Raw genomic sequence first — 26,470 nt, 5'->3', positions numbered from 1 at the left:
GAAGAAAAAACAACACAAATATACCAAATTAGATTAAAATTGTTACTTCAACTGGTAGTAAAAAGCAATATTTAAAATAAATGCCAATTTTCCAATTGATTAATAAAAATATCTAGTTATTCACTTAGTGATTTTTTTTTTGTCGTCAAAGGAACTACTTCAATAATTTACCAAAACTCCTATGATTCTTCAACTGCTGTGATTTGACACCAATTTGCAGATGGCATAAACAAGAGGTCACGATTTGACTCCAATTAATAGCTGTGTATCACCCAAGATTATCATGAGCTGAGCTTTGCTTTTTACTAATTAAAAAAAAAAAATGAAAATATTTAGCACATTTGATTTTCATTTGGCAAAATAACTGCATATAATGATGCAACTAATCTTACTCATTGGTTGGAAATCTGATTGGTTACACATTCCCTAAATATTTCGACCCATATTATTACCTTGCCCTGTGCAGCAAACTTTATTGGCAAATTATTGTGTTTGTGCACTTTAAAAAATAAATACTACGAATAATGTTCTCTTCATCCAGAGCTAGCCGAGTTATTATTATTGTAAGGTTTGTTAGTGACAGGGACAAGGTAGAAAGCAGATGGTGTGTTAGAAAAATACACATATTTGTATACATACATGTATATTATGTGTTTGTCATCATTATTTTATACAGTAACACATGAAAGTGTAAGCAAATTGTTTCTAAGAAATGAATGAAAAGTTAAAGCTATTAAATTTAATTCCTAAATTATGTACACTGCCAAACGGCTTCTTCTTGAAGTATTGCTTATTTTGTTCTTTTTTGTTTCGCTACAATAAACTTGATTTAACTACACAATAAAATTATTCACAAAATACATTAACACCATTTTCTGGCCAGTTTCAACACTAATAACAAACAATAACTGCATCAGCCACAATTTTAATTGCACATGAAATGTAAATTAATCAGGCTACGAATTATAAAATTATTAAAATCTTTGAAGAAATGTTTAAAAATTGGAAGTTGAGATGAGTGGGACATTTCCATAATACAGACCCACAAACATTTTACTCAAATACATAGATAACGGAAAAACAACATCCATCATTGCAACCCTTCATCTTTCATGTCTGAACAAAACAAAATAAATTAAAAAACAAAAAAATATATATATATCATATTCAAGTAGCTGATTATGAAAATTAAAATAAAAATGTATTCAAGTAACTGTTTTTAACAAAGCAAAATTTTCAACTTCACTGTTTCATACTAAATACTGTTTAATGAAGTAACTACTTGGGTGCTTCAGTTTATCCCGTTTTTTCTTGAAATGTATAGTTTTTGTAAAGTATGACCCACGTCAATGGTCAAATGGGTATTGTGACCCTATGTGAAAACCTTTCTACAAGTCAGTTTCTCAGTCGGTGGGTCAACAACAACAGTAAACGAAGTGGTCTTTCAGCGACACTATGTTTGTTTACCACTATTTTCTTACGTGTGTGGTTGTTCTTTACCTAATCTTGATTGTCACTTGTTTATTTCAAGCTTGGGGTCTGATAATGGTGCGGTTAATTAAAACAAATCAATATTATAAATATATAGCGATACACAGCAACAGTTAAATTATAAATAAATTGCAACATTTCATAATAAATGACGAAATACCAACACAAAATCTGTACAGGCCACTTATGGGTCTTCGGGTAACTTCTGCTCAAATGTGACTCAAGACTTGAAAACAAAATGACTTTTTGCGAACATAATTAAACGATTTTCATGTTACATCTTCACGCGGTCAAGAATGGTGATGATACATACTGTAATGGCGATTGGAGTTCAATGAACGGATGAGTTAAGTGGTCCTATAAAATATATTCAGGGTTCGTACAGGTAGTCAGTTTATTTAGTCCAGAAACTTTACATTTCCCCCAAACACATTTTTAATGAAAGCAATGCAGAATATATATGGTTTGTAAAACATTCAAGTTGTTTATGAAGTATTTATATTTTAATAGATACCGGCAGCTTAGAATTATATATATATATATATATATATATATTTTTTTTTTTTTTTTTTTTTTTTTTTTTTAACATTAAGAACAGGAATATTGTTATAGTTTGTTTTAGGTTTTTTTGTTCATGTTCAAAAACACTTTAAAAAAAAATACATGGCAAATCTGATTAAACAATTAGTTTTTCATAACATTAAGGTGTAAATTATGAAGAAAATAAATTCAATTGTTTTTAATAATCATTTTAAAAATACAGAAACCTACATGCTCTTATTAGTCAAAACATGTCCCCCCCCCCCCCCCCCCCCCCCCCCCCCCCCCCCCCCCCCCCCCACCCCCCCCCCACCCCCCCCCAACCCCACCCCCACCCCCTACCCACACCCCCCCCCCCCCCCCCCCCCCCCCCCCCCCCCCATTGTTCCCCAAGCATAAACGTCTTTTTTCTGAAGTTTGGCAAGACAACAATCAATCAGATCTCGTCGCAATGTCAATTTGTTTTTAATACAGTACAACATGGGCACCTTCTTTAAAACCTCTCATCCAATCAATGAACAGCTTTTCAAAGGTCAGTGTCAAACCAGGTCATGCCTTGATTATCACCAGCACCACCTTGGTGCAGACTGGAATCGAGATTTTCAAAATTCAAATCACCTGACTCTGGACCCAAGTCCGGGATTGTTTAAATTGGTCCATAACCACTTCCTTGTTGGCTTCCAATCTCCAGGCCCTGCATCGAGTCGACTAGCACTTGGTCTAAATCTGCAAAATGACAAACCATTCTTGGTCAAGGTTTTTTTTATTCAATCAAAATGAAATATAATATTAAAAACAAATTCAGGCAGACGTGTCAAATGATCCACATTATTCTTTGTGTAAAGCAATCATTTTAATTTATTTTTAGGACGAAAGTGGTTTATTGTTATTTTGACTTTATTAGTTGATAGAGATTTGGGGGGGTGGGGCGGGGCTGGAGACAAGCCACTGCTACTTCTAAAAAGCACAAACAGGAAAGTACATACCTGGTCCTTTTATGAACTAGTTGTAAAGCCAATTTTACCAAATGTTATAAGCCTAGGTTTGTATGTAAATGTAAATCTACGACTAAACCAAAGTTTATATTAACAACAGTACAACTAATATAATTTGAAATACACATATTTTGTTTTTATTTTAAGAATTGACCTCAATTATTTTTTGGTTCATGCAAGTATGAACCGAAAAAACGATGTGCACATTGTATGACTCCGCATAGAACCGTTTAATTTTCGCCAACAGCTGCAGAACATCGCTTACAAGTAAGTTACAGGCGTGAAGTTTCCTACATGATTTCTTTGGCCACCGACCGGGTCTCATGTCATGATTACCGAAGATTTTTTTTTTTTTTTTTTTTATATATATAATCAATGCGTAAGAATCTACATGTCTACTCTGCTATAGCATTTTCCATTAATTTATCGTATACATTTTTTTTATTGCTTTTGTGGCTTTCAAGTGTGTTTTCTTCAAAATATCTAAATATGGTTGCTTGAATAATCCAGCTTGTTGCACAAAAGTAGTGCAAGTCAGTGAGGTGGGTGGGTAGGCGTCGCTTAAAATGTTTTGGTTCATCGAGATATGAACGAAAAAAGGTAAGCACCTCTGGACCAATCAGATTGCCGTAAAGTGTATAGATGCAAAGGAAATTTAATTATTTGTCCTTACAATGCTCCATCTTCCGAAATGATGTAATTTTCTTCGTCAAATACATCCCAAAAACATGTAAGCAGTATAAGTTCTGGTCGCAGAGGTAAACTTAGTGTTTTGTGAATGATTTGAGAAGAAAAATGCTGCCTTTGATAGAAAGTTTAAAGTTTGTTTTGTTTAACACCACCACTAGAGCACATTGATTTATTAATCATCGGCAATTAGATGTCAAACATTTGGTAATTTTGAGTCTTAGAGAGGAAACTCATTACATTTTTCCATTAGCAGCAAGGGATCTTTTATATGCACCATCCCTGACAGGATGCACCATCCCTGACAGGATGGCACATACCACAACCTTTGATATACCAGACATGGTGCACTGGCTGGAATGAAAAATAGCCCCACTGATGGCGATCGATCTGAAATTGACCACACATCAAGTGATCGCTTTACCACTGGGCTACATCCCGCCCCTACCTATGATAGAAGGGCTACAAGTTAAAGATTTTGTGACTGGATCAAGGCATACATACTGCCTGGAGTTGTCTGCATCTCATACCCGCCCATGTTGCCCTGACTACCGTGGTGAGGGGGAGGCTGGTACATCTGTTCTCGCGGCTCTTGTGTGGGAAGACTCATTGCACCGGCATCGTCAAACCCAGGAGGCTGTAAAAACAATCACATTCCATTTACAACAGATCAAAGTAAAGAAATGAAACTTGGCGTCGTCAAACCCGGGAGGCTGTAAGAAGAATCACATTTAATTTTTAACAGATTTAAATAGAGAAATAAAACCTGGCGTCGTCAAACCCGGGAGGCTGTAAGAAGAATCACATTTCATTGACAACAGATCAAAGTAGAGAAATAAAACCTGGCATCATCAAACCTAGAAGGCTGTAAAAACAATCACATTTCATTGACAACATGTAGAGCCATGTAGAGAAATAAAACCTGGCGTCGTCAAACCTAGAAGGCTGTAAAAACAATCACATTTCATTGAAGACAGATCAAAGTAGAGAAATAAAATCTGGCGTCGTCAAACCTAGAAGGCTGTAAAAACAATCACATTTCATTGACAACATGTAGAGCCATGTAGAGAAATAAAACCTGGCGTCGTCAAACCTAGAAGGCTGTAAAAACAATCACATTTCATTGAAGACAGATCAAAGTAGAGAAATAAAATCTGGCGTCGTCAAACCTAGAAGGCTGTAAAAACAATCACATTTCATTGACAACATGTAGAGCCATGTAGAGAAATAAAACTTGGCGTCGTCAAACCCGGGAGGCTGTAAGAAGAATCACATTTCATTGACAACAGATCAAAATAGAGAAATAAAACCTGGCGTCATCAAACCTAGAAGGCTGTAAAAAGAATCACATTTCATTGACAACATGTAGAGCCATGTAGAGAACTAAAACCTGGCGTCGTCAAACTCGGGAGGCTGTAAGAAGAATCACATTTCATTGACAACATGTAGAGCCATGTAGAGAAATAAAACCTGGCGTCGTCAAACCCGGGAGGCTGTAAGAAGAATCACATTTCATTGACAACATGTAGAGCCATGTAGAGAAATAAAACCTGGCGTCGTCAAACCCGGGAGGCTGTAAGAAGAATCACATTTCATTGACAACATGTAGAGCCATGTAGAGAAATAAAACCTGGCGTCGTCAAACACGGGAGGTTGTAAGAAGAATCGCATTTCATTGACAACATGTAGAGCCATGTAGAGAAATAAAACCTGGCGTCGTCAAACCCGGGAGGCTGTAAAAAGAATCACATTTCATTGACAACATGTAGTCATGTAGAGAAATAAAACCTGGCGTCGTCAAACCCGGGAGGTTGTAAAAAGAATCACATTTCATTTACAACAGATCAAACTAGAGAAATAAAACCTGGCGTCTTCAAACCCGGGAGGTTGTAAAAAGAATCACATTTCATTGACAACATGTAAAGCCATGTAGAGAAATAAAACCTGGCGTCGTCAAACCCGGGAGGCTGTAAAAAGAATCACATTTCATTGACAACATGTAGAGCCATGTAGAGAAATAAAACCTGGCGTCGTCAAACCCGGGAGGCTGTAAGAAGAATCACATTTCATTTACAACAGATAAAAGTAGAGAAATAAAACCTGGCGTCTTCAAACCCGGGAGGTTGTTAAGAAGAATCATATTTCATTTACAACAGATCAAAGTAGAGAAATAAAACCTGGCGTTGTCAAACCCGGGTAGACTGTAAGAAGAATCACATTTCATTTACAACAGATCAAAGTAGAGAAATAAAACCTCATATGATTTGAAAATCAATGGCCAACAATAAACGACTCATGAAATTATGTCGGTGGTGAGCAGTTGTTTTTGCTCAGGCAGAAATCGTTTTGCTATAGCAGGAGAAATAGCTTGTGTTAAACAATAAGGACTGAATAAATACATTCACTTTAAAGCTGCTAATCATAGCTTCTGAGGTATAAAACTGTAAGCTACAAAATAAAGCGACTAGAAACACCCTGGCATTAACAAATATTTAAGCAAATTAACTGCCTGATAAGTAAGGTTAAGGCTGTTACATAAATCTTGTACCACATCCAGAGTTCACTGATACAAAAATAGATAACCCTACCCACCAATTCGTCCCTTGAACACTAACCTCAGTCCAAGGCATGTTCTGGTCTCCACGATACAGAGAAGTGCTCGGCTTCATTGACAAGCGTTTCTTGTAGTCTTGTGGCTTGTCTTCCAACATTCGGAATAGAACCGCAGCAGCATACGTAGCTGTGAAATGAAACATGTTGCTAGTTAAAAGGGAACATATTTGGATTTGTTCAGTGTGGCACCCTCCTGATTAATGAACTACTGTAAAACACTGACTTACACCCTCCTTACTGGAGTGTAACAACTCTGTGAGGGGGGTGGTGGCACCATCCAACTTATAACTCATTGGCTGGTCGTGGGAGTGGCACCCTGCTATTTAAAGAACTACTGTATTATACTAACCTACCACTTGCTACAGGAATAACTCTGAGGGGGTGGTGGCACCCTCCTAACTTACAACTCTGTGGGGGTGGGTGGGGTGCCACCTTCTTGTTTAATGAACAACTGTATTATACTGACCTACACCCTCGTTACGGGAGTGTAAGAACTCGGTGAGGGGGGCAGTGGCACCCTCTTGTTCAGTAAACGACTGTCTTATACTGACCTACACCCTCGTTACGGGAGTGTAACAACTATGTGAAGGGGGCAGTGGCACGCCCTTGCTCAGTAAACTATTTATATCATTATCCGATTCATACAAAAAGCAAAACCTCTTTTGGGATATATACATGTACATGTACACGTATGTACCAGTCATGAGAAATAACTCAGTGGGCCCATCGACGGGGATTGACCCTAGACTGACCGCACATCAGACGAGCTCTTTACCACTGGACTACGGCCTGCCCTAAACATTAGCAGCATTTCACTATTTCATTAGTGAAACATACAAGACGTAAACTGAATAATTAGTACATTTTAAAAACAAAATCTTTTGACTGAAATGCCAAAATGTAATTGGCGAATACATGTATATTTAGATTGGTGAAAGAAATTGTCTTTTGTTCAGTAAACTACTGTAAAATACTGACCTACAACCTCGTTACGGGATTGTAACAATTCTGTGAGGGGGGCAGTGGCATCCTCTTGTTTAGTAAACTACTGTATTATACTGACCTACACCCTCGTTACGGGAGTGTAACAACTCTGTAGGGGGGAGTGGCACCCTCCTGTTTAGTAAACTACTGTATTATACTGACCTACACCTCATTACGGGAGTGTAACAACTCTGTGAGGGGGGAAGTGGCACCCTCTTGTTCAGTAAACTATTTATATCATTATCTGATTCATACAAAAAGTAAAACCTCTTTTGGGATATATACATGTACATGTACATGTACCAGTCATGAGAAATAACTCAATGGGCCCATCGACGGGGATTGACCCTAGACTGACCGCACATCAGACGAGCTCTTTACCACTGGACTATGGCCTTCCCTAAACATCAGCAGCATTTCACTATTTCATTAGTGAAACATACAAGACGTAAACTGAATATTAGTATATATTACCATATACTATATTATCATACAGAACAAGATTAAAAACAAAATCTTTTGACTGAAATGCCAAAATGTAATTGGCGAATATATATTTAGATTGACTAAAGAAATTGAAGATTGGCGAATTTTTGGGTGAATAAAAATAGCCACCCAGGGCTAGCTCTGCTCTTATTCAGTAAGCTACTGTAAAATACTGACCTACACCCTCATTACGGGAGTGTAACAACTCTGTGAGGTGGGCAGTGGCACCCTCCTGTTTAGTAAACAACTGTATTATACTGACCTACACCCTCGTTACGGGAGTGTAACAACTCTGTGAGGTGGGCAGTGGCACCCTCCTGTTTAGTAAACAACTGTATTATACTGACCTACACCCTCGTTACGGGAGTGTAACAACTCTGTGAGGTGGGCAGTGGCACCCTCCTGTTTTGTAAACAACTGCATTATACTGACCTACACCCTCGTTACGGGAGTGTAACAACTCTGTGAGGTGGGCAGTGGCACCCTCCTGTTTAGTAAACTACTGTATTATACTGACCTACACCCTCGTTATGGGAGTGTAACAACTGTGAGGTGGGCAGTGGCATCCTCCTGTTTAGCAAACAACTGTATTATACTGACCCACACCCTCGTTACGGGAGTGTAACAACTCTGTGGGGGGGGGGGGGCAGTGACACTCTCCTGTTTAGTAAACTACTGTAAAATACTGACCTACACCCTCGTTACGGGAGTGTAACAACTCTGAGGGGGGCAGTGACAGCCTCCTGTTTAGTAAACTACTGTATTATACTGATCTACACCCTTGTTTACGGGAGTGTAACAACTCTGTGAGGTGGGCAGTGGCACCCTCCTATTTAGTAAACTACTGTATTATACTGACCTACACCCTCGTTATGGGAGTGTAACAACTCTGTCAGGTGGGCAGTGGCACCCTCCTGTTTAGTAAACAACTGTATTATACTGACCTACACCCTCGTTACAGGAGTGTAACAACTCTGTGAGGTGGGCAGTGGCACCCTCCTGTTTTGTAAACAACTGTATTATACTGACCTACACCCTCGTTACGGGAGTGTAACAACTCTGTGAGGTGGGCAGTGGCACCCTCCTGTTTAGTAAACTACTGTATTATACTGACCTACACCCTCGTTATGGGAGTGTAACATCTCTGTGAGGTGGGCAGTGGCACCCTCCTGTTTAGCAAACAACTGTATTATACTGACCCACACCCTCGTTACGGGAGTGTAACAACTCTGTGTGTGGGGGGGGGGGGGGGCAGTGACACTCTCCTGTTTAGTAAACTACTGTAAAATACTGACCTACACCCTCATTACGGGAGTGTAACAACTCTGAGGGGGGCAGTGACAGCCTCCTGTTTAGTAAACTACTGTATTATACTGATCTACACCCTCGTTTACGGGAGTGTAACAACTCTGTGAGGGAGGCAGTGACATTCTCCTGTTTAGTAAACTACTGTATTATACTGACCTACACCCTCATTACGGGAGTGTAACAACTCTGTGAAGGGGACAGTGACACTCTCCTGTTTAGTAAACTACTGTATTATACTGACCTACACCCTCGTTACGGGAGTGTAACAACTCTGTGAGGGGGGCAGTGACACTCTCCTGTTTAGTAAACTACTGTAAAATACTTACCAACACTCTCGTTATGGGAGTGTAAGAACTCGGTTAGGGGGCAGTGGCACCCTCTTGTTCAGTAAACTACTGTATTATAGTGACCTACACTGTAGTTATGGGAGTGTAACAACTCTGTGGGGGGGGGGGGGGGCGGTGGCACCCTCTTGTTCAGTAAACTACTGTATTTTACTGACCTACACCCTCGTTATGGCAGTGTAAAAACTGTGTTAGGGGGGCGGTGGCACCCTCCTGTTTAGAAAACTACTGTATTATACTGACCTACACCCTCGTTACGGGAGTGTAACAACTCTGTGAGAGGGGCAGTGATACCCTCTTGTTCAGTAAACCACTGTATTATACTGACCTACACTGTAGTTATGGGAGTGTAACAACTCTGTGAGGGGGGGGGGGGCGGTGGCACCCTCTTGTTCAGTAAACTACTGTATTTTAGTGACCTACACCCTCGTTATGGCAGTGTAAAAACTGTGTTAGGGGGACGGTGGCACCCTCCTGTTTAGTAAACTACTGTATTATACTGACCTACCCCCTCGTTACGGGAATGTAACAACTGTGAGGGGGACAGTGGCACCCTCTTATTCAGTAAACTACTGTATTATACAGACCTACATCCTCGTTACGGCAGTGTAAAATCTCGGTGAGGGGGACAATGGCACCCTCATGTTCAATCATGTCTGCCCCTTCATTATCAGCAGCCAACTCGCACAAGACTCCGGCAGCCACTCGCTGGATGTTTTCAATGGGGGAATACAACAACTGTCAACAAAAGCAAAGATGTATTTCATACAACTGTCAACAAAAGCAAATATATGTATGTTAAAGTTTAAAAGGAAATTCTGAAGCTGCACTCTTTAAAAAAAAACGTTTGTTTAGCTATTGGATGTCTAACATTTGGTAATTTTGATACATGGTCTTTGAGGAAACCTGCAACATTTTTCCATTAGCAGTAAGGGATCTTTTATATATAGCCCAATGGCCTTTTATTTACGCACCATTCAAGACATGATAGCACATACCATCATGTCCTTTGAAATACCAGTCGTGGGGCATTGGTTGGAATGCAAAAATCCCTATCTGAGAATGCGTCAACTGAGGTGATTTGATCCTACGATGTAAGCACATCAGGAGTGCTTTTCCAACTGAGCTAGACACCCAACCCCACCCCCGCCCCCAGTATGTTGTATGAAGGCAGCCAACAATAACTGAGGTTAATAAGATTATAAAAAGTTATATTTCCCTGCCATGCTTTATTTAAAATTCACTAGTAGAAGCAAGCATTTTTGATAGTACTTCTAAAGCAATTGCACCCCCCCCCCCCCCCAAAAAAAAAAAACAAAAAAAACACACCAACAAAACAAACTCATATCTAATTAATTTGTGGATCATAATTGTGAAAAGTGGACAAATCACCATGAAAGTCACACTTCGGAAAGTCTATATGATAAAGCTATATACAAAGTTTCAGCTCATTACTCATTACATGGTTCATACAGAAATTTCAAACCTAAATTTAGAGGCTTTTTAGGGACTTTTTAGGGTCAATGTAAGTAAAATTTAGGGACTAAAACTTTGCTGTCCGCCATTTGCAATGACCTTCGAACTCAACAAAATAATGGGAGTGTTCGAGCGGGCCATCGGAATCGACAGAGAACTGTCCTACACTTTTTCTTAAATATAAATAAGTAAAATGTCTGGTTCAGTTCAGATATTTTTTGAATATTCCATTTCATTTAGTTTGCACTGAGATTAAGACTCTTAATTAGTATTTTAGAAACGTGTTTCGTTTTAGAATGAACAATCAAGCGCTCCTCGAAAGTTACGAATGAATCCTTCTATGAACAATACCTAACATTGACGATGTTTTACAAATGAATCGTTGGTATCATTTTGGATTTGTTTAAACACTAACATTTGAGCGAACACAGAGATCAACAAACGAAAGTAGATATCAATGTATTTTTGGCAATTTATTTAATGTTTCCGGAAGAAGAAAAATGTCTATTGATTTCAGGGCTTATATGGCCCAATTTAGGGAGTATTTTGTGAACTTGCCTGTAAAATATAGGGCTTTTTAGGGCTAGATGATCAAAATAGGGACTTTTTAGGGCAACATTTCAAATTTAGGGCCTTTTCAAGCATATGCGAACCTTGCATTATCTTGAGACATTAAAAACAAAATAATAATAATAATAATAAAATAAATGTGTGACAGACTGACATATGGACTGATGATGGCTAGGAGACAGAAGCTATACTCCCCTCCAGTTGAACTAATAATATTGCATTTTTTAAAATGAAAGAACCATTTACCACGATTCACTTTATAGTACAAAATACATCTGTGTACTACTACTATTTACCGGTAAATTTTTATTTCACATAAACATTCAAGATTGTTTTGGGGAGAGATAGGATGGTTCGACTGCTGCAAAACCATTTTTGTTATTAAATTCAGATTGTGCTGTCCTCGGTCATCAAACCCGACAGGATGGACAAGCCTATGGGTACAAACTGTTTGACATGCTTAATGAGCTTATACATGTATATTGTGCAAACTGTTGCACATCTTTAACCATTGTTATACGTACACGTTATTAACAGCAGGGCACAATATTTTATGTGAATCGTTGTTCTGTGCGCACTCAACACATTTTATTTATGGTTATATGGCATCTGAAATATGGTTAAGGACAACACAGATATTGCGAGAGGAAACCCGCTGTCGCCACTTCATGGGATACTCTTGCTTATACAAATACTGATATCCTAAATAAGAAAATATCTTTAATATGTCATTTTAGTCATCAAAAAGGATCTGTTCATAGTTTTATCCTGCAATCACTGAATTCATTGGCAATATATGATGATCAGATAAATTTCCATCTTTTGAGTCACTGACCAAAAATATAGGTCACATGGCTTTGTAAGTCAGACTCAACTCAAGTATTTCAGACTACATTTTCAATACAGCCATTTAAATCATTCCTTTCAGTACAATACATACAAATAACATTTTGTATCATGATCAAGATACAACACTTGTATATTTATTTATATATACAAGTTGAAGTTTGTTTTTGTTTAACGACACCACTAAAGCACAAGCACATTGATTTATTAATCATCGGCGATTTATTAATCATTGGCTATTGGATGTCAAACACGGTCATTATAACACAGTCATAGAGATGAAACTCACTACATTTTTCTATTAGTAGCAAGGGATATTTTATATGCACCATCCCACAGACAGGATGGCACATACCATGGCCTTCGATATACCAGTCATGGTGCACTGGATAGAACGAGAAATAGTCAAATAGGCCCACCGACGGGGATCAATCCTAGACCAACCACACAAAGCAATAGTTTTACCACTGGGCTATGTCCCACCCTCATGAATAAAGAGTTTAGAAACGCTTTTTGAATGTGACATTGTAGCTAGCACCATACAAAGAATGATGTTGTGTATCTTGTATGCTCAGGTCGAAAGAAAGAAAGAAAGAAATGCTTTATTTAACGACGCACTCAACACATTTTATTTACGGTTATATGGCGTCAGACATATGGTTAAGGACCACACAGATTTTGAGAGGAAAACCGCTGTCGCCACTACATGGGCTACTCTTCCGATTAGCAGCAAGGGATCTTTTATTTGCACTTCCCACAGGCAGGATAGCACAAACCATGGCCTTTGTTGAACCAGTTATGGATCACTGGTCGGTGCAAGTGGTTTACGCCTACCCAATGAGCCTTGCGGGTCACTCACTCAGGGTTTGGAGTCGGTATCTGAATTAAAAATCCCATGCCTCGACTGGGATCCGAACCCAGTACCTACCAGCCTGTAGACCTTCAAAAGTGAAAGCTTTTTTTCAGATTTAGGCTGACAACACCTACTTCTAATACCTTTGAAGCACAAAATACAGGCATGGGAACAGGTCAGGGACTGAGCGGGGTCTGGTCACTATCAGCTACTATGTCTATTTGAATCACTGTAGATGGCTGTCAACGTTAGGTATATCATGATTGCAAATCTGTGTTCACCATCAGGGCCATAACCACCTGTCAAATTGGGGGATTGACTTTGAATCAGACGGAACTCGTGTGCAGGGTGTAGCCTGATGAGGCGAGTCCTAAAGGCGCGAAGCTCATGATGGAAGGAAAATGGAAGGAAAATTAATCAGTCAAACTTGATTTATAACTCTACTTCATACAGCTATATACAAAATTTCAGCTCAATATCTTGACACGGGGGGGGAGGGGGGGGTGCAGTTAAATATATATATGTGTGTATATATATATATATATATATATTTTTTTTTTTTTTTTTTTTTAATAATATTTAAATTGGTTGGGGTTTCTCCGCCTTGCCCCCCCCCCCCCCCGTTTTATTTGGGGGGCCGGGCGGGGTTTTATTTTTAGGCAATGACTTTTAATTTTTGTTTTGTTTTGTTGTGTAATGTATTAGATTGGTTGGGGTTTCTCCGCCTTGCCCCCCGTTTTGTCTGGGGGGGCTGGGCGGGGTTTTATCTTTAGCCGATTAGTTTTAATTTTTGTTGTCTTGTTTTGTTGTGTAATGTATATATGTTGTATGATTGAATGTGTGATTGTTGCTCGGATTATGGAGGGAGGCTTATCTGGCAGTAATCCCCTCCCCGTTCCGGAAACTGCACCTTATACATGTATATAGTTCGTCTTTTTTAATTTGTTTAATATCTATTTTAAAAATAAAATAAAATAAAATAAAATATAATGTAGGTTACTGGCATGCTCGCTCATTTAATCTGTTTTATATTTTTTATCATTATTTTAACTATGTTTTAGATTTTTAATTAAACAATTATATAATTCAACAGGGCAGGTAACTGGGTTGGGACACTTTCCTAGTGACCTTCTACTAAAGCTTTAGGTCACTCTACTAGTGACCTTCTACAAATGATTGCCATGACTGGATCGAGCTGCGGTTGGACACGGTGGGGTGGGGGGTGGGGGGTGTGGTTGTGGTGCCGGTGGTTAGGTTTTTTGGGTTTGGGTTTGGGTTTGGCCGTAGGTTTCTGTGAAAGTTCCGGCCCCCCTTCTCGCCCCCTCCCCCCCCCCCCCCCCCTTCCTCCTGGTCACACCAAGGCCCGAAATACGATTGGTAATCATTTTAAATAAATATTAAATTTAATATAACTTTTCTGTGGGCCGGGCTTACCCCTCTACCCTTTCCCTTGCCTCTGGGGACTAAATAATCTTTTTTTTTTTTTTTTTTTTTTTTTTTTTTTTTAAATAAATTATAATTTTTTTTTTTTTTACTTTTTGACTTCCCCATCTAAATTTGCGTTAATTTTAAATAATTATATAGGTGTAGAGTAGGGATTTCTGTATTTCTTTTGGGAACGCATTCAAAATTATTAATGTCGACATAATATATTTACTCTTTTTGGCCTCCAGTTTAAAATTTCATAATTTTATTATAGTTAGGTTTTTCCTGCCCCGAGTCAGACCACCGATTATATCGGAGGCCGGACTGGGGATAGGCGTGCTCGAAACCATAGAGGTATGTGAGCACGTTTAAAACATATCTAATCTAATCTAATCAGCTAAAAAAGAAGAAATACATGGGGTTTCCAATCAGTGGCTAGACTGGATGTGGCGCGTGCACGTGGTCCAGCTAAAAAGAAGAAATACATGGGGTTTCCAATCAGTGGCTAGACTGGGTGTGACGTGTGCGCGTGGTCCGGCTAAAAAGAAGAAATACATGGGGTTTCCAATTAGTGGCTAGACTGGATGTGTGCGTTGCATGCATCTGAAAAATGCATGCGGCCAGCGGCAAGGAAATAATCATATTTTGTATGCAGCCCTCTACATTAACTTTTCCATCTAGGAGCCAGATGGTGCCTACTTGTACTTTCATATAGCCTCAATTAGAAACATACTTATCTGCCCTTGATTTGCGTGTGCGCTAAGCGGCCTGAACATCCACTAAATTACTTCCAGTCTCTTGCAATAAAGGCCCTTTGTTACTACTGAATCATGGAGTATTCGTCGACTTGTTCTTTTATTTTTTGACGTTAATAAAGTTTCCTATTTCTATTATTGTTTGTCAGATTGTGTGCAAGTTCCTTCTTTTACAGAAAAGGAGACCAAGAAAAAGGGGCTCATTGATGACTGACTTGTTAAAACGGCATCTTAATAAAGTTTTGATATTTGCAATTAATATGCATGAGTTGTGAGTTGATTAGCTGCGATTTTCTACATACGGCTAGTTGTATTATTAACTACGACCTATGCAGTACTAATTAATAATGAAACTAACGATACAGAAATACACTTCCTCTCTGTAGTGTATGTTGTATATCACCACCTATAATGACATTATTGAAACCTGGTGTGAGACTGGACTATATTGTGTACTCTTATTATTATTACTGGTGTGAGACCCTATGTAACATTCATACAACGATTCTGATGACGTAACACACAATAAATGGAGCATGGCAGAAGACGCGGTGTTTGTGTCCTTTCAATGTACATGTACGTACTGTCCATGGTGTCAGAAGCACTTTAACTCATACCTGCAAGTAGTTAAAGCAAGAGTAAGTCATTAATGTCAAACGTTAATTGAACTGAATCATTGATGGCATTGTGTGAAGTGCGCCAGTTATGAATTGACATGCGAACGATCTTGCTGCAGCTTGGCAGGAATTCATTGACCACGTGACATTTAATTTTGAAGGACCTCTTAGTGACTAAACTGCAGCACAAAAATGCAATTACCTCATGCTTTGGGTCAGATCCAAAGGTTGTGAGATATATAAAACCTTCACTATGACTGAAGAACAAAACAAAGTTCTTGATCAGTATTATAGACGTTTCAAAGCACATGTCATTCCGAAGACAAACCGTATCTGTTTTTAGATATAAGTTTCAATCAAGAATACAAACAAATGGAACCTTTAAATGCTTTGTAACAGATTTAAAGCTGCTGTTTTGTATCTGTTCTACAAAAATACGAGAAAAGTTATTGAATGAAGGTTCAGACCTAACCTTACAGAGAGCTATAGAGATAGCACAAGCAACAAACTTTCACAATCATAGATAAAAACGATGACCCCACCGCAGGACTCAGAAGTTCATTCAGTAGGGCCTCGTAGATCTGTTAATTCTCCGAAACCCAACAATAAATTTCGTAATTGTGGCTATGATTGGAAACCCAGATACATTTTCCCCGCGAAAGGGAAGGAGTGTTCGAAATGTCATAAACTTAATCACTTCGCAAATGTCTGTCATTCACTTGTGTCAGTGGAAGAGAAAAGGCCATTTCCCACATGAAAAGAGAAAGTGCATCACATCCAGGAAGAAGAAAATGAAGAAGACAACAATTTCTTCACAAGTTGACTCTTCATGGATATCAGTACCATACATAAAAATGAATGGTTTGCAGACATTGAAATTCGAGATAACATTGTTCCATTCCAGCTAGACACAGGTGCCAAATGTAATACCCTCACATATAAACAATTCCAAAGTCTTGATCTCAATCAAAATCTCGAACAATCGTATTCCACTTTATGGTTCTATTCAAGACATCGTCTCAATGTTAAAGGTAAAATAACAGTACCATGCGCATACAGGGATAAAACAGTTTCTCTTGTGTTCTATATTGTCGATGTAGATACACACAGCGTTTTGAGTGGACAAGCTTGTCAGTCCTTAGAGCTCATTCAACGTATTCATACCTTCGACAAAACTGAATGTCCACCTGAATTATTCGAGGGTCTTGGATGATAACCAGGTAAATATTGTATCCAACTTGAAGCAAGTGTCACACTGGTTATAAACCCATAACGACGAGTCCCTGTAGCTCTGCAAAACCATGTAGCCCATGAGCTAGACCGGATTGTGAAGCAAAACGATCCAACTCCATGGGTCAACAGTATGGTTACTGTGATTAAGAGTAACAAGTTACGTATATGCCTTGATCCCAGTGATTTAAACCAAGTCATCAAACACGTTGGAGGAATACCTAATGCACATTATTTCTCCCGGTTCGAAGCGAAGACAGCATATTGGTAAATACAGTTGGATGAGCCCAGTCTTACCACATTCAATAAGGGAGATATCGCTTCACTCGTTTACCATTTGGTATTTCATCGGCAAGTGAGGTATTTCAGCGAGCAATGGAAGATGTGTTCCTGGTCTGGAAAGTGTTGAAACTGTACATGATGATATCTTAGTCTGTGGGAGTACACAAGAAGAACATGATCGTCACCTTGAAGCTATGATCAAACGTGCTGAAGAATCTGGTATCAAGTTCACACTTGATAAGGCTGAAATATGTGTTCAAAAAGTGACATTTATTGGACATGTACTTTCAGATACAGGTTTGCAGCCTACAACTGAACACATTACTGCCATTTTGGATATGCCTCCTCCAAAAAAAACAAAGACTTGCAAAGATATCTTGGACTGATTCAATATCTGTCTAAATTTATGCCAAATTTAGCATAACAAGCAGCACACTTAAGAGTTCTCCTGAAAAAAGATGGCGAAAGACAACACAGCTTCCTGTATCTATAGATTTAAGTTTTTCAAAGGAAAGTACCTTAAAACAGACCTTCGTTTTTGAAAAACCCAGGAGTGCTAAAAATCGCCAGAAAGCCACCGTTATTGGGAATAATGGACATAAATACTTGACAGCTGGCCACAAATGCTCGTAAATAAACACAACTTTTTAGATTTTTTACCAAATTTTAATTGACAATAACTGATCTAAAATATCATAAAAATTAGAAAAATACTCAAAAATAATACTTACTGATTCAGATATGCACTTTATTTTATGTATTTATAAAACATTTAAGTGAATATATGTGAGTAAAAATTATAAACTTGTACCCACTCAACATGGTTTTTGTAAAAATATTAATCCAGTAGTCTAAATGTTAAGACAAAAACAGGCCGATCAAGTTTTGCAAAAGCACTATTGAGCCGAGCGTACCTGTACGAAAAGCGGGATGCAGTTGAGATCTCGGATGACAGCCCTGTTGTGGGCTTCGCGTGCCAGGATGTGAAGAGCACCAACAGTTTCTTCCACGATTTCCTCCATACGCACGCCGTCAACATAGCTTGAGCCGCCGTTCTGAGAGTTGATGGACGTACACTAATAAATAAAGAGAGGTTATTTTTAATAGTCTGTATAGTCGTAATATTCTCCCCACAAAAGATAAACCAAGTCGAGATTTCTTTTTTCATCAATCTTCTTTCCAACTGTATACTGACTTGACAATATCACTAATATATCACACACATGCCTGTGCCAAAACACCAGTAAACATAAGTACCATAAATTTAATAAGATCTGACATCTATCTTACAGCATTTGCAATTAAAAAATATTATTCAGCTGTTCATAACATTTTTAAAACAAATTAATTATTATTACTTTATTCATTTTTTTTTTTTTTTTTTTTTTTTTGGGGGGGGGGGGGGGTATACAAGAATTATCTCATGACAATTTCCTTGCAGAATAAATAATTTGGAGGGGTTGTTACCATAGCAACACTTACCCTCTGAGTGTCTTGGTGAGCTCGGATGAGCAGATGTATGATCCTGGGCAGGGTGCCATGCTCTCTCAGCGGGGTATGATTGGCGGGGCAGAGGGCCAGGTTGTGAATCAGACCAACCACCGTCTTGATCAAGGACCAGTGGGTAGATGGGTGCAAGAACTTCACCAGAACGGGAAGACCGTAGTGAAGTCGAACTGCATTCTGGGCAGTCTCCGACTCGGTGTGTTGGGCAGTCAGATGACAAAGAGCACAAACCTGCAAGAGAGACACAAAAATGTTTATTTTAATTTATTTTGATTATTTTCACTTCAAGCTAAAAAATATGCCTACTTTAGCCTACTTTAAAATGTTTATGTTCATGCACAAATTTTTGTTGAATTATTTTATTCTGCAACCACTGTTTTTATTGGCAGATTTAGTGGGGAGGATAAACCCCAAATATGACATGAATACTTCCAATGGTGATACAAGCCTGGATTTTTGCATGTGTAATCCTTACATGGTTAATAATAAAAAAAAAAAAAAAAACGATAGACATTTGAAAAATCCATTATTGCGCTCATAATCCAAGATGGCCACCATTTCACATTCAACGTTTTATAACAAGAATGAAATGGGATATCCTCATGAAATTTAAAACATCTATTAAATATCATAAGGGGCTTGCTTCAGATAATATATTATGGAGTCCATTTGAAATAAAATATGTCCGCCATGTGGCCACCTTGGATTTTTTATCTCACTGTTTTGGTAGGATCGTGTTTGAAAAAGATATACACAGTTCAGGTAACATAGTCTGCTCACCATGCATCCAGAGTCGGGAATTGTGAATGTGAAATCAGCCAGTCTTCACTTTTACCTCTTCTAGGAGATGAAGCCCATGGTGTAGCTACAATAAAGCATGCATTGGACAAAGTGAAAGAAGCAATTTCCTACCTTAATCCTTGACAGACACCTGTACTTAACGCCGATCAACCATTGTTTGCTTTGGCCAAACAAATCCAGTGGCACTGGCCAAACGAACATGGCGGTTTTGTGATAATGACTGGTGCATTACACATCGAGATGGCAGCCCTATGATTGATTGGAAAGTTCTTAAAACCAGCAGATGGATCAGTGTCACTGAAGAATCAAGAGTAGCGTCTGCAGGTACAGCTGAGTTGTTCCTGTCAGCTGCAAGTGTCACTAAAACACGAAGTGCACACCAGATCACAGCCTGTAGTTTCTATGAACTCATGAAAGCTGCATACGATGAATATGTAACAACTGGTGATGTTGGGCATATAGTCAATGATGAACTTCGATTTCAAGAGTGGTGCACTGAATGAAGCACACAAAAGCCACAGTTCAAATACTGGTACGATGTGCTGAAAATGGAACTAAGTATTCTGGTGTTCATTCGATCAATCCCAGAGGCCAATTTCCAAGCATATAAAGATGCATTAGCTGCTCTAATACCGTATTTCTTTAGTAGTGATAGAGTGCACTACTCTAGATGAGTCACCATACACCTGCATCATATGATCTCATTGCAAGACACACATCCTGATGTGCATGAAGTTTCAAAACGGCAAATTTGTAGTTTGTAAAACAGAGCGATTGTTTTCAGGCATGGAGATAGATGAGACGCACGAGCCAAACAATGCAGTGATAAAAGAAGACGGAGGAGCGGTTGGCATAAGAGAAAACGAGGTCGCACTGCTAAAATGGATGGTTGCTGGACCTGAAGTATGCAGATTAGCTCAGCAGTACGAAGCATTTTCCAGTACAAGAGAAAATGTTAAAACTAAGCACCATGAAAATACACCATTTGCACAAAAAAAATTTCTCCAGGATATGCACAATTTCTCTGGAGTTCTGCAAGAAATGGGTAAACTTTTCCTTGAAGAATCTAATGATTTATTGTCGCTAAATACAAAGGATGTCATGGATGTGTGTGCCATAGATATGCTAAACAAATATGCAAAAAGGGGAATTCAGCAGTTTGAAGAATTCAGAACTCAGCTAACATCCAGTTTCTACTCTTCAATTAAAAAGAACAATTTCACCCTGTTTGCAACTCCCAAGAAAAGACCACAGAGCAAGGGGAAACATCTGCAGCAGGATTGCAACTTGTTTTTAAATCTCTTTATATCATGCCAAACACGTCATGTGGATCTTGATGAGTTCTTCAAATTCGAAAACCAGTCATTACCCGCATCTCGAAGCGCCAATGGAGAAATGTACAAGACCCAAAAAGCTGATCTGATGACTGCTCTAGAAAAGATTGCTCCAACTCGGACAGAACCAGAGGTTGATGCCATTGCCATTGATGGGTCATGCCTTGCACACTCATGCAATCCTACACAGCAACCATTTGAGGCATATGCTGAGAAGGATTTTGCAGGAAAGATCTGTTGGTATGCCAAAAATCACAGGAGGACTGACGTTGTCTTTTATGAATACCACCTAACAATTTGAAAGCCTACACGAGATTGACAAGACGCAAGGGCAACCAACGTAAGGTAACCAGAAATGGAAAACTACCAAAGAACTGGCCAAACTTTCTGCACAATGAGAACAAACGGGAGCTATACTCTCTACTGGCTGACAGTCTTACACAAGTAAATGTCAGTTTGGTATAAATCAAAAGGAGATCAAGCTGTGAGTAACTTTGGTACTGACACAGACACAACCATGAAGAAGCGGACACCAAGTTATTTGTTCATATTCAACATGCTGTGAAATACAATGAAGCTACAATAGCAGTTATCTTGTCAAACGACATTGATATCATAGTGATGTCTACATCAGTTTTCCCTCAACTACAAAGTGACGGATTGCTATAGCTCTGGGTTTCATATGGTCCACCAAGAAAAACAAAGCGGATGCCAATTCATACCTTGGTATCAAAACTGGGTACAGAGAGAAGCAAAGGGCTAGTATTCTTCCATGTATTCAGTGGTTGTGAGGCTTCAGAGGAAAGGGAAAGAAAGCAGTCTTTCATACATGGAACATATCTTGAGGCAACAGCAACATTCACATTGCTAAGCCAATGTCCAGATACCGTTGGAAGCAACGATCTATCTATTTTGGAAACGTTTATTGTACTCCTCTATGACAGATCAAACTGTAGACCAAGTAAGGCGTTCTCTGTTTACGCATACAAATTATGGTTATGATAGCATTTCACCTAACAGGGCTGCACTGGAACAGCATGTGTTTCGAGCAACATATCAAGCGGGTTTTGTATGGGGACAGGCCCTTGCAGACCTGTCAACTTTTCGTCAAGAGAAAGCAGGAGGTGTGTGTTGAAAAAGCAGGAGATTTTGTAAAAAGGCAGGAGACTCTTTAAATTAACACAATTTAACTCAAAATCGCAAGATTTAAAAAATATCTATATTACAATAAGTTATATGAACACTACATCATGTCATATATACTTATTAACCTTAGATCTTGGCATTTAAAACTTTTTTCTTTTTTTTTAAATATTCAAGGGCCGCCCTTGTACCACATGTTTCCATCTCCAATCAACTGGGGTTGGAGAAGAAATGCTGACAGACCTTTTCACGTGAACTGGAGCAACCAAACTCCAATAGCCGATGTTTGCACAGCATTGAAAAGTGTTCCTGCAAGACGATATGCTGTGGATGTAGCACATGTACACGATCTAAACTGCCATGCACTTCTCTTTGCCTATGCCCTTGTCCATATGAATAAACATACATACTGTAGCAGTTTCGTCAGGCATTCTACTCAGGTTTGCCAGTATATCATTTTGTATAAGTATACATTATAAACAGCTACGCGATCATATTACACTGTTTCCGTTGATCGTGTATAAATTGGCAGCCATATTGTTTTAAATATCTGACTATTATCATCTTTTTCTTGAACTTATCAATTATATTTAGGTGGTTTATGACTCATGATCTTCAGACATGCTCTTAATTTCTTTTCGCCTGTGGCGATATTAATTTGTTTTAGAAGGCCGTGTGCAGTTCCAATTGCACTTAAGCCCAGGTGGGCAACTTGTTACGTAATACCCCTGCGCGACGGTGGTCTTGCTCTGTGCTTAATACACACCCCGCCAGGTGCGGAGGCCATGTGGCTAGTAGTTACGTAATATCTCTTGTAGTGCTGTTTATGGCCAGGGGATTGCTCGCGGTTGGCGACAGCCAGTCTGACGATCAGAGAAAAATATACCGACTCTGGGAGAGGTGGAATATCAGATGATAGGTGAGGTACCGCGTTGTACCCCCAGGCGATATTCGCTGTCTCTGAGAGTTTGAATAAATAGCTAGGGTTTAGAGATATCTAGGAGAACCATAGGAAAGTATCCCGGGGGAACGTTGTCCGTCCGGACTAAGGTAAATATATTATTTCTGCTCTGTTGTATAACCTTGATGTGATTGATGTGACTTTAAATATTTTAATACTGTATTATACCAATATTCTTTAGACAGTGTCTTCGGTCATCTGACGAAGTAAATTGTAGACTTTTTGTTCTAACATTATACGAGTATTTGGTAATATAAAGCTTAGCCAGTCATCCTAGAAGACCTAGGTAAACTGTAGGTTATTGTCTTTATTGTGATAGGTACCAGTATTAATTCTGTGTTACAAGGTTACTGAATGAGTAGTTAGGGTTAATTAAAAATTAACCAGTTAGGAATAGAGCTGTAATTAAGTTCCCCTGGAAGCGTTTCTCAATTATCACACGTGTGGGTGTTGTGTCACGGTGAAGTGATCAGCATATTGTGTAAACTAGACACCTAGAGATTAGCTAATTAAGTGATCAGTTCTGGGTTGTTATTATTGTTGTTATTAATTAACTACTGCGGCAGTACATTTGTCAGCGTAGGTTAATACAGATTCCAAAGTGTATTGTGTTTTGTTGTGTTTTCTAGTGAACTAAACGTGCTATAATAATATATACTTTATATAAGATCTTATCTCTGACCATACCTAGAGACGAGCCACAGCGGGTATAACTGCCTGTTACAGAGAGATCTAATAAATATACAGTTAGGAGAGATATTTGGACAATCGTGTTTTATTCAGTTACGGGTATTATAGAATCCCCGTGACAGAACCACACATCCTATGATGTAGTTAAGACAGTAAAAATAGGCCAAATAATCAAAGATGGCCACCTGGCGGCCATGTTAGATTTCAAATGGACTCCATATATAATCTGAAGCAAGACTCTTATGATGCTATATTGATGTATTAAATTTGAGGAACGTATCACATTCCATTCTTGAGTTATACAACATTTAATATAATTGGCGGCCATCTTGGATTCTGAGCGCCATATTGGATTTTTCAAATGTCTATCGATTTTTTTATATTATTTACCGTGTAAGGATCATACATACCAAAATTCATGCTTGTATCACCATTTGAAGTATTGTTCCAGTTATCCACCCCACTAATTATGACGGGTTAAAGCAAAATCATAAACATATACTAGCAGATTATGATTTTTGATGTCGTTTACATGTAACGTCAAATGCATTACAAAATTATTCATTTGACTTCTAGGGCATTGTACAATATAACTGAAATAAGAGAAATAATAGCTTATCCCCGTAACTTTTATTAATCGCAGGATAAACCTACATGTAGTTAAATAAAAATTTCCCATTCTTATCTTCACAAAATAAAGAGTTTGTTTGTTTAACGACACCACTAGAGCACACCGACTGAGCTAAATCCTGACCTATGTTAAGCAAAATGTACTCACAGCTGGTTCGGTAATCTCATCCCTATCACCGGCCTGCATAATGGTGCGCACCAGGGCCTCAATCCCACCCACTTGACACACGGTCACCTTGTTACGTTGGTTGTTACATGTCAAGTTGGAGAGAATTCCAGCCGCGCAGGTTACGATGTTGATGTCGTTGGAGGTCAGTAGCTGTACCAGCATCTGAAGCAGGCCTTCTATCGATTCCTGAAAGTAGTCATTAATATTTAAAATAGTCTGCACAGATACTGAAACATTGGGCGTGATGGATCTATAATACAAGGCCTTTTTAACAGTTTCCCATTGTTCTAACGGCTTCTCTTTTGAGGTCAGAAGCTGTACCAGCATCTGAAGCAGGCCTTCTATCGATTCCTGAAAGTAGTCATTAATATTTAAAATAGTCTGCACAGATACTGAAACATTGGGCGTGATGGATCTATAATACAAGGCCTTTTTAACAGTTTCCCATTGTTCTAACGGCTTCTCTTTTGAGGTCAGAAGCTGTACCAGCATCTGAAGCAGGCCTTCTATCAATTCCTGAAAGTAGTCATTAATATTTAAAATAGTCTGCACAGATACTGAAACATTGTGTGTGATGGATCTATAAAACAAGGCCTTTTTAACAGTTTCCCATTGTTCTGACAGCTTCTCTTTTGATCTGCACTTCCGATGTCACACTTCGCAAGAATGTTTTTGCACTCAGGTCATCGCCTACCATTGTGCTAAATATTAAATACAAAATTGAATTCCATAAATCTAATGTTTGTAACTTAACACAGAAGTGCCTATATACACGGTGGCTATTTATATATCCTCGGCTAATGAGGCCTGGCTATCTACACGGCGGTCGTATTTTGTAGGAAATTTCGAGTGTAAGGCCATCACACCCCATCTAAACGTTCCCGGCTAAGTATGGGTTACATCTAGTAGTACAATAACCTGTAGCAGTATTGAATATAAACACTTGTCCGTTTGTTCTGACAAATGAAAATCTGTTTGAACAGGCAAAATGTGCATCAATGATTATCTAGTTAACAACTAAAACTTTACAAAGCAGTTTTCTTTTGAGCAATCGAAAAAAACCTATCAACCCTGTGCATAAATAACACAAACCAATCGCTGACTTTGATGACCAAGATGCATTGCAAGACTTGCCATGCTAGTTGTAAATAATAACAATCACGTATCAGACAAATATTAATAGGTTCAACTTGCACACTTGTAGTTCAATCAAGTTCAGGAATATTTGCAAACAATTCTAGGATCATCACTAGACATGGATTTACAGTGGATCACAACAATAAAATCATAATAATAATAAACAAGTAAATAAGTAAGTTTGTTATTGTTAATGAATCAGTTTTTGTTGTTTTTTCATTTCATCAAGCTTTGCTTCAATACTGTACATAAAAAATTAATGCAATTATATATTCCAATTTGCATGATATCCCAAAACAAAAGTCATATAATCGCTAATTTTGAGTACTGGGGGGGGGGGGGGGGGGGGGAAATTCAATAATTTTCAAGAAATCATTGCATATAAGTCTGTTGGAGATCAATGAAACGGACGTTCCCAGGGCTCGAACTTAAGAATTTATCACCCACGGCAATTAATAAACTTATCTGAAAGGTTATCTTTCTGTATGTACATGTACATAGTCAAATTTCATCAATGTATGTCAATAAACTTCAATAAACAAGAATTTATTATAAATGGAATCATGGACTACTAGTATAAGCTAACATTTAACGGAA

General features: G+C 38.5%; 1 protein-coding gene across 1 annotated transcript in view; it reads right to left on the bottom strand.

Annotated features, from left to right (window-relative positions):
- Positions 1-2,557: 2,557 nt before the first annotated feature.
- The window catches only part of LOC121381587 (catenin beta-like), a 60,531-nt gene continuing 36,618 nt past the window's right edge, over positions 2,558-26,470 (bottom strand). Inside the window, 8 exon segments of the mRNA XM_041510921.1 lie at positions 2,558-2,757; positions 4,218-4,350; positions 6,329-6,453; positions 10,036-10,186; positions 18,417-18,578; positions 18,985-19,239; positions 24,716-24,963; positions 25,825-25,874. Of these exon segments, the coding sequence (XP_041366855.1) occupies positions 2,558-2,757; positions 4,218-4,350; positions 6,329-6,453; positions 10,036-10,186; positions 18,417-18,578; positions 18,985-19,239; positions 24,716-24,963; positions 25,825-25,874 (1,324 nt within the window).

The sequence above is a fragment of the Gigantopelta aegis genome, chromosome 9, assembly GCF_016097555.1.
Source record: "Gigantopelta aegis isolate Gae_Host chromosome 9, Gae_host_genome, whole genome shotgun sequence".
Lineage (NCBI taxonomy): Eukaryota > Metazoa > Mollusca > Gastropoda > Neomphalida > Peltospiridae > Gigantopelta > Gigantopelta aegis.
Note: the sequence above shows the minus strand (reverse complement) of the source record. Positions and strands in the feature narration are given on the sequence as shown.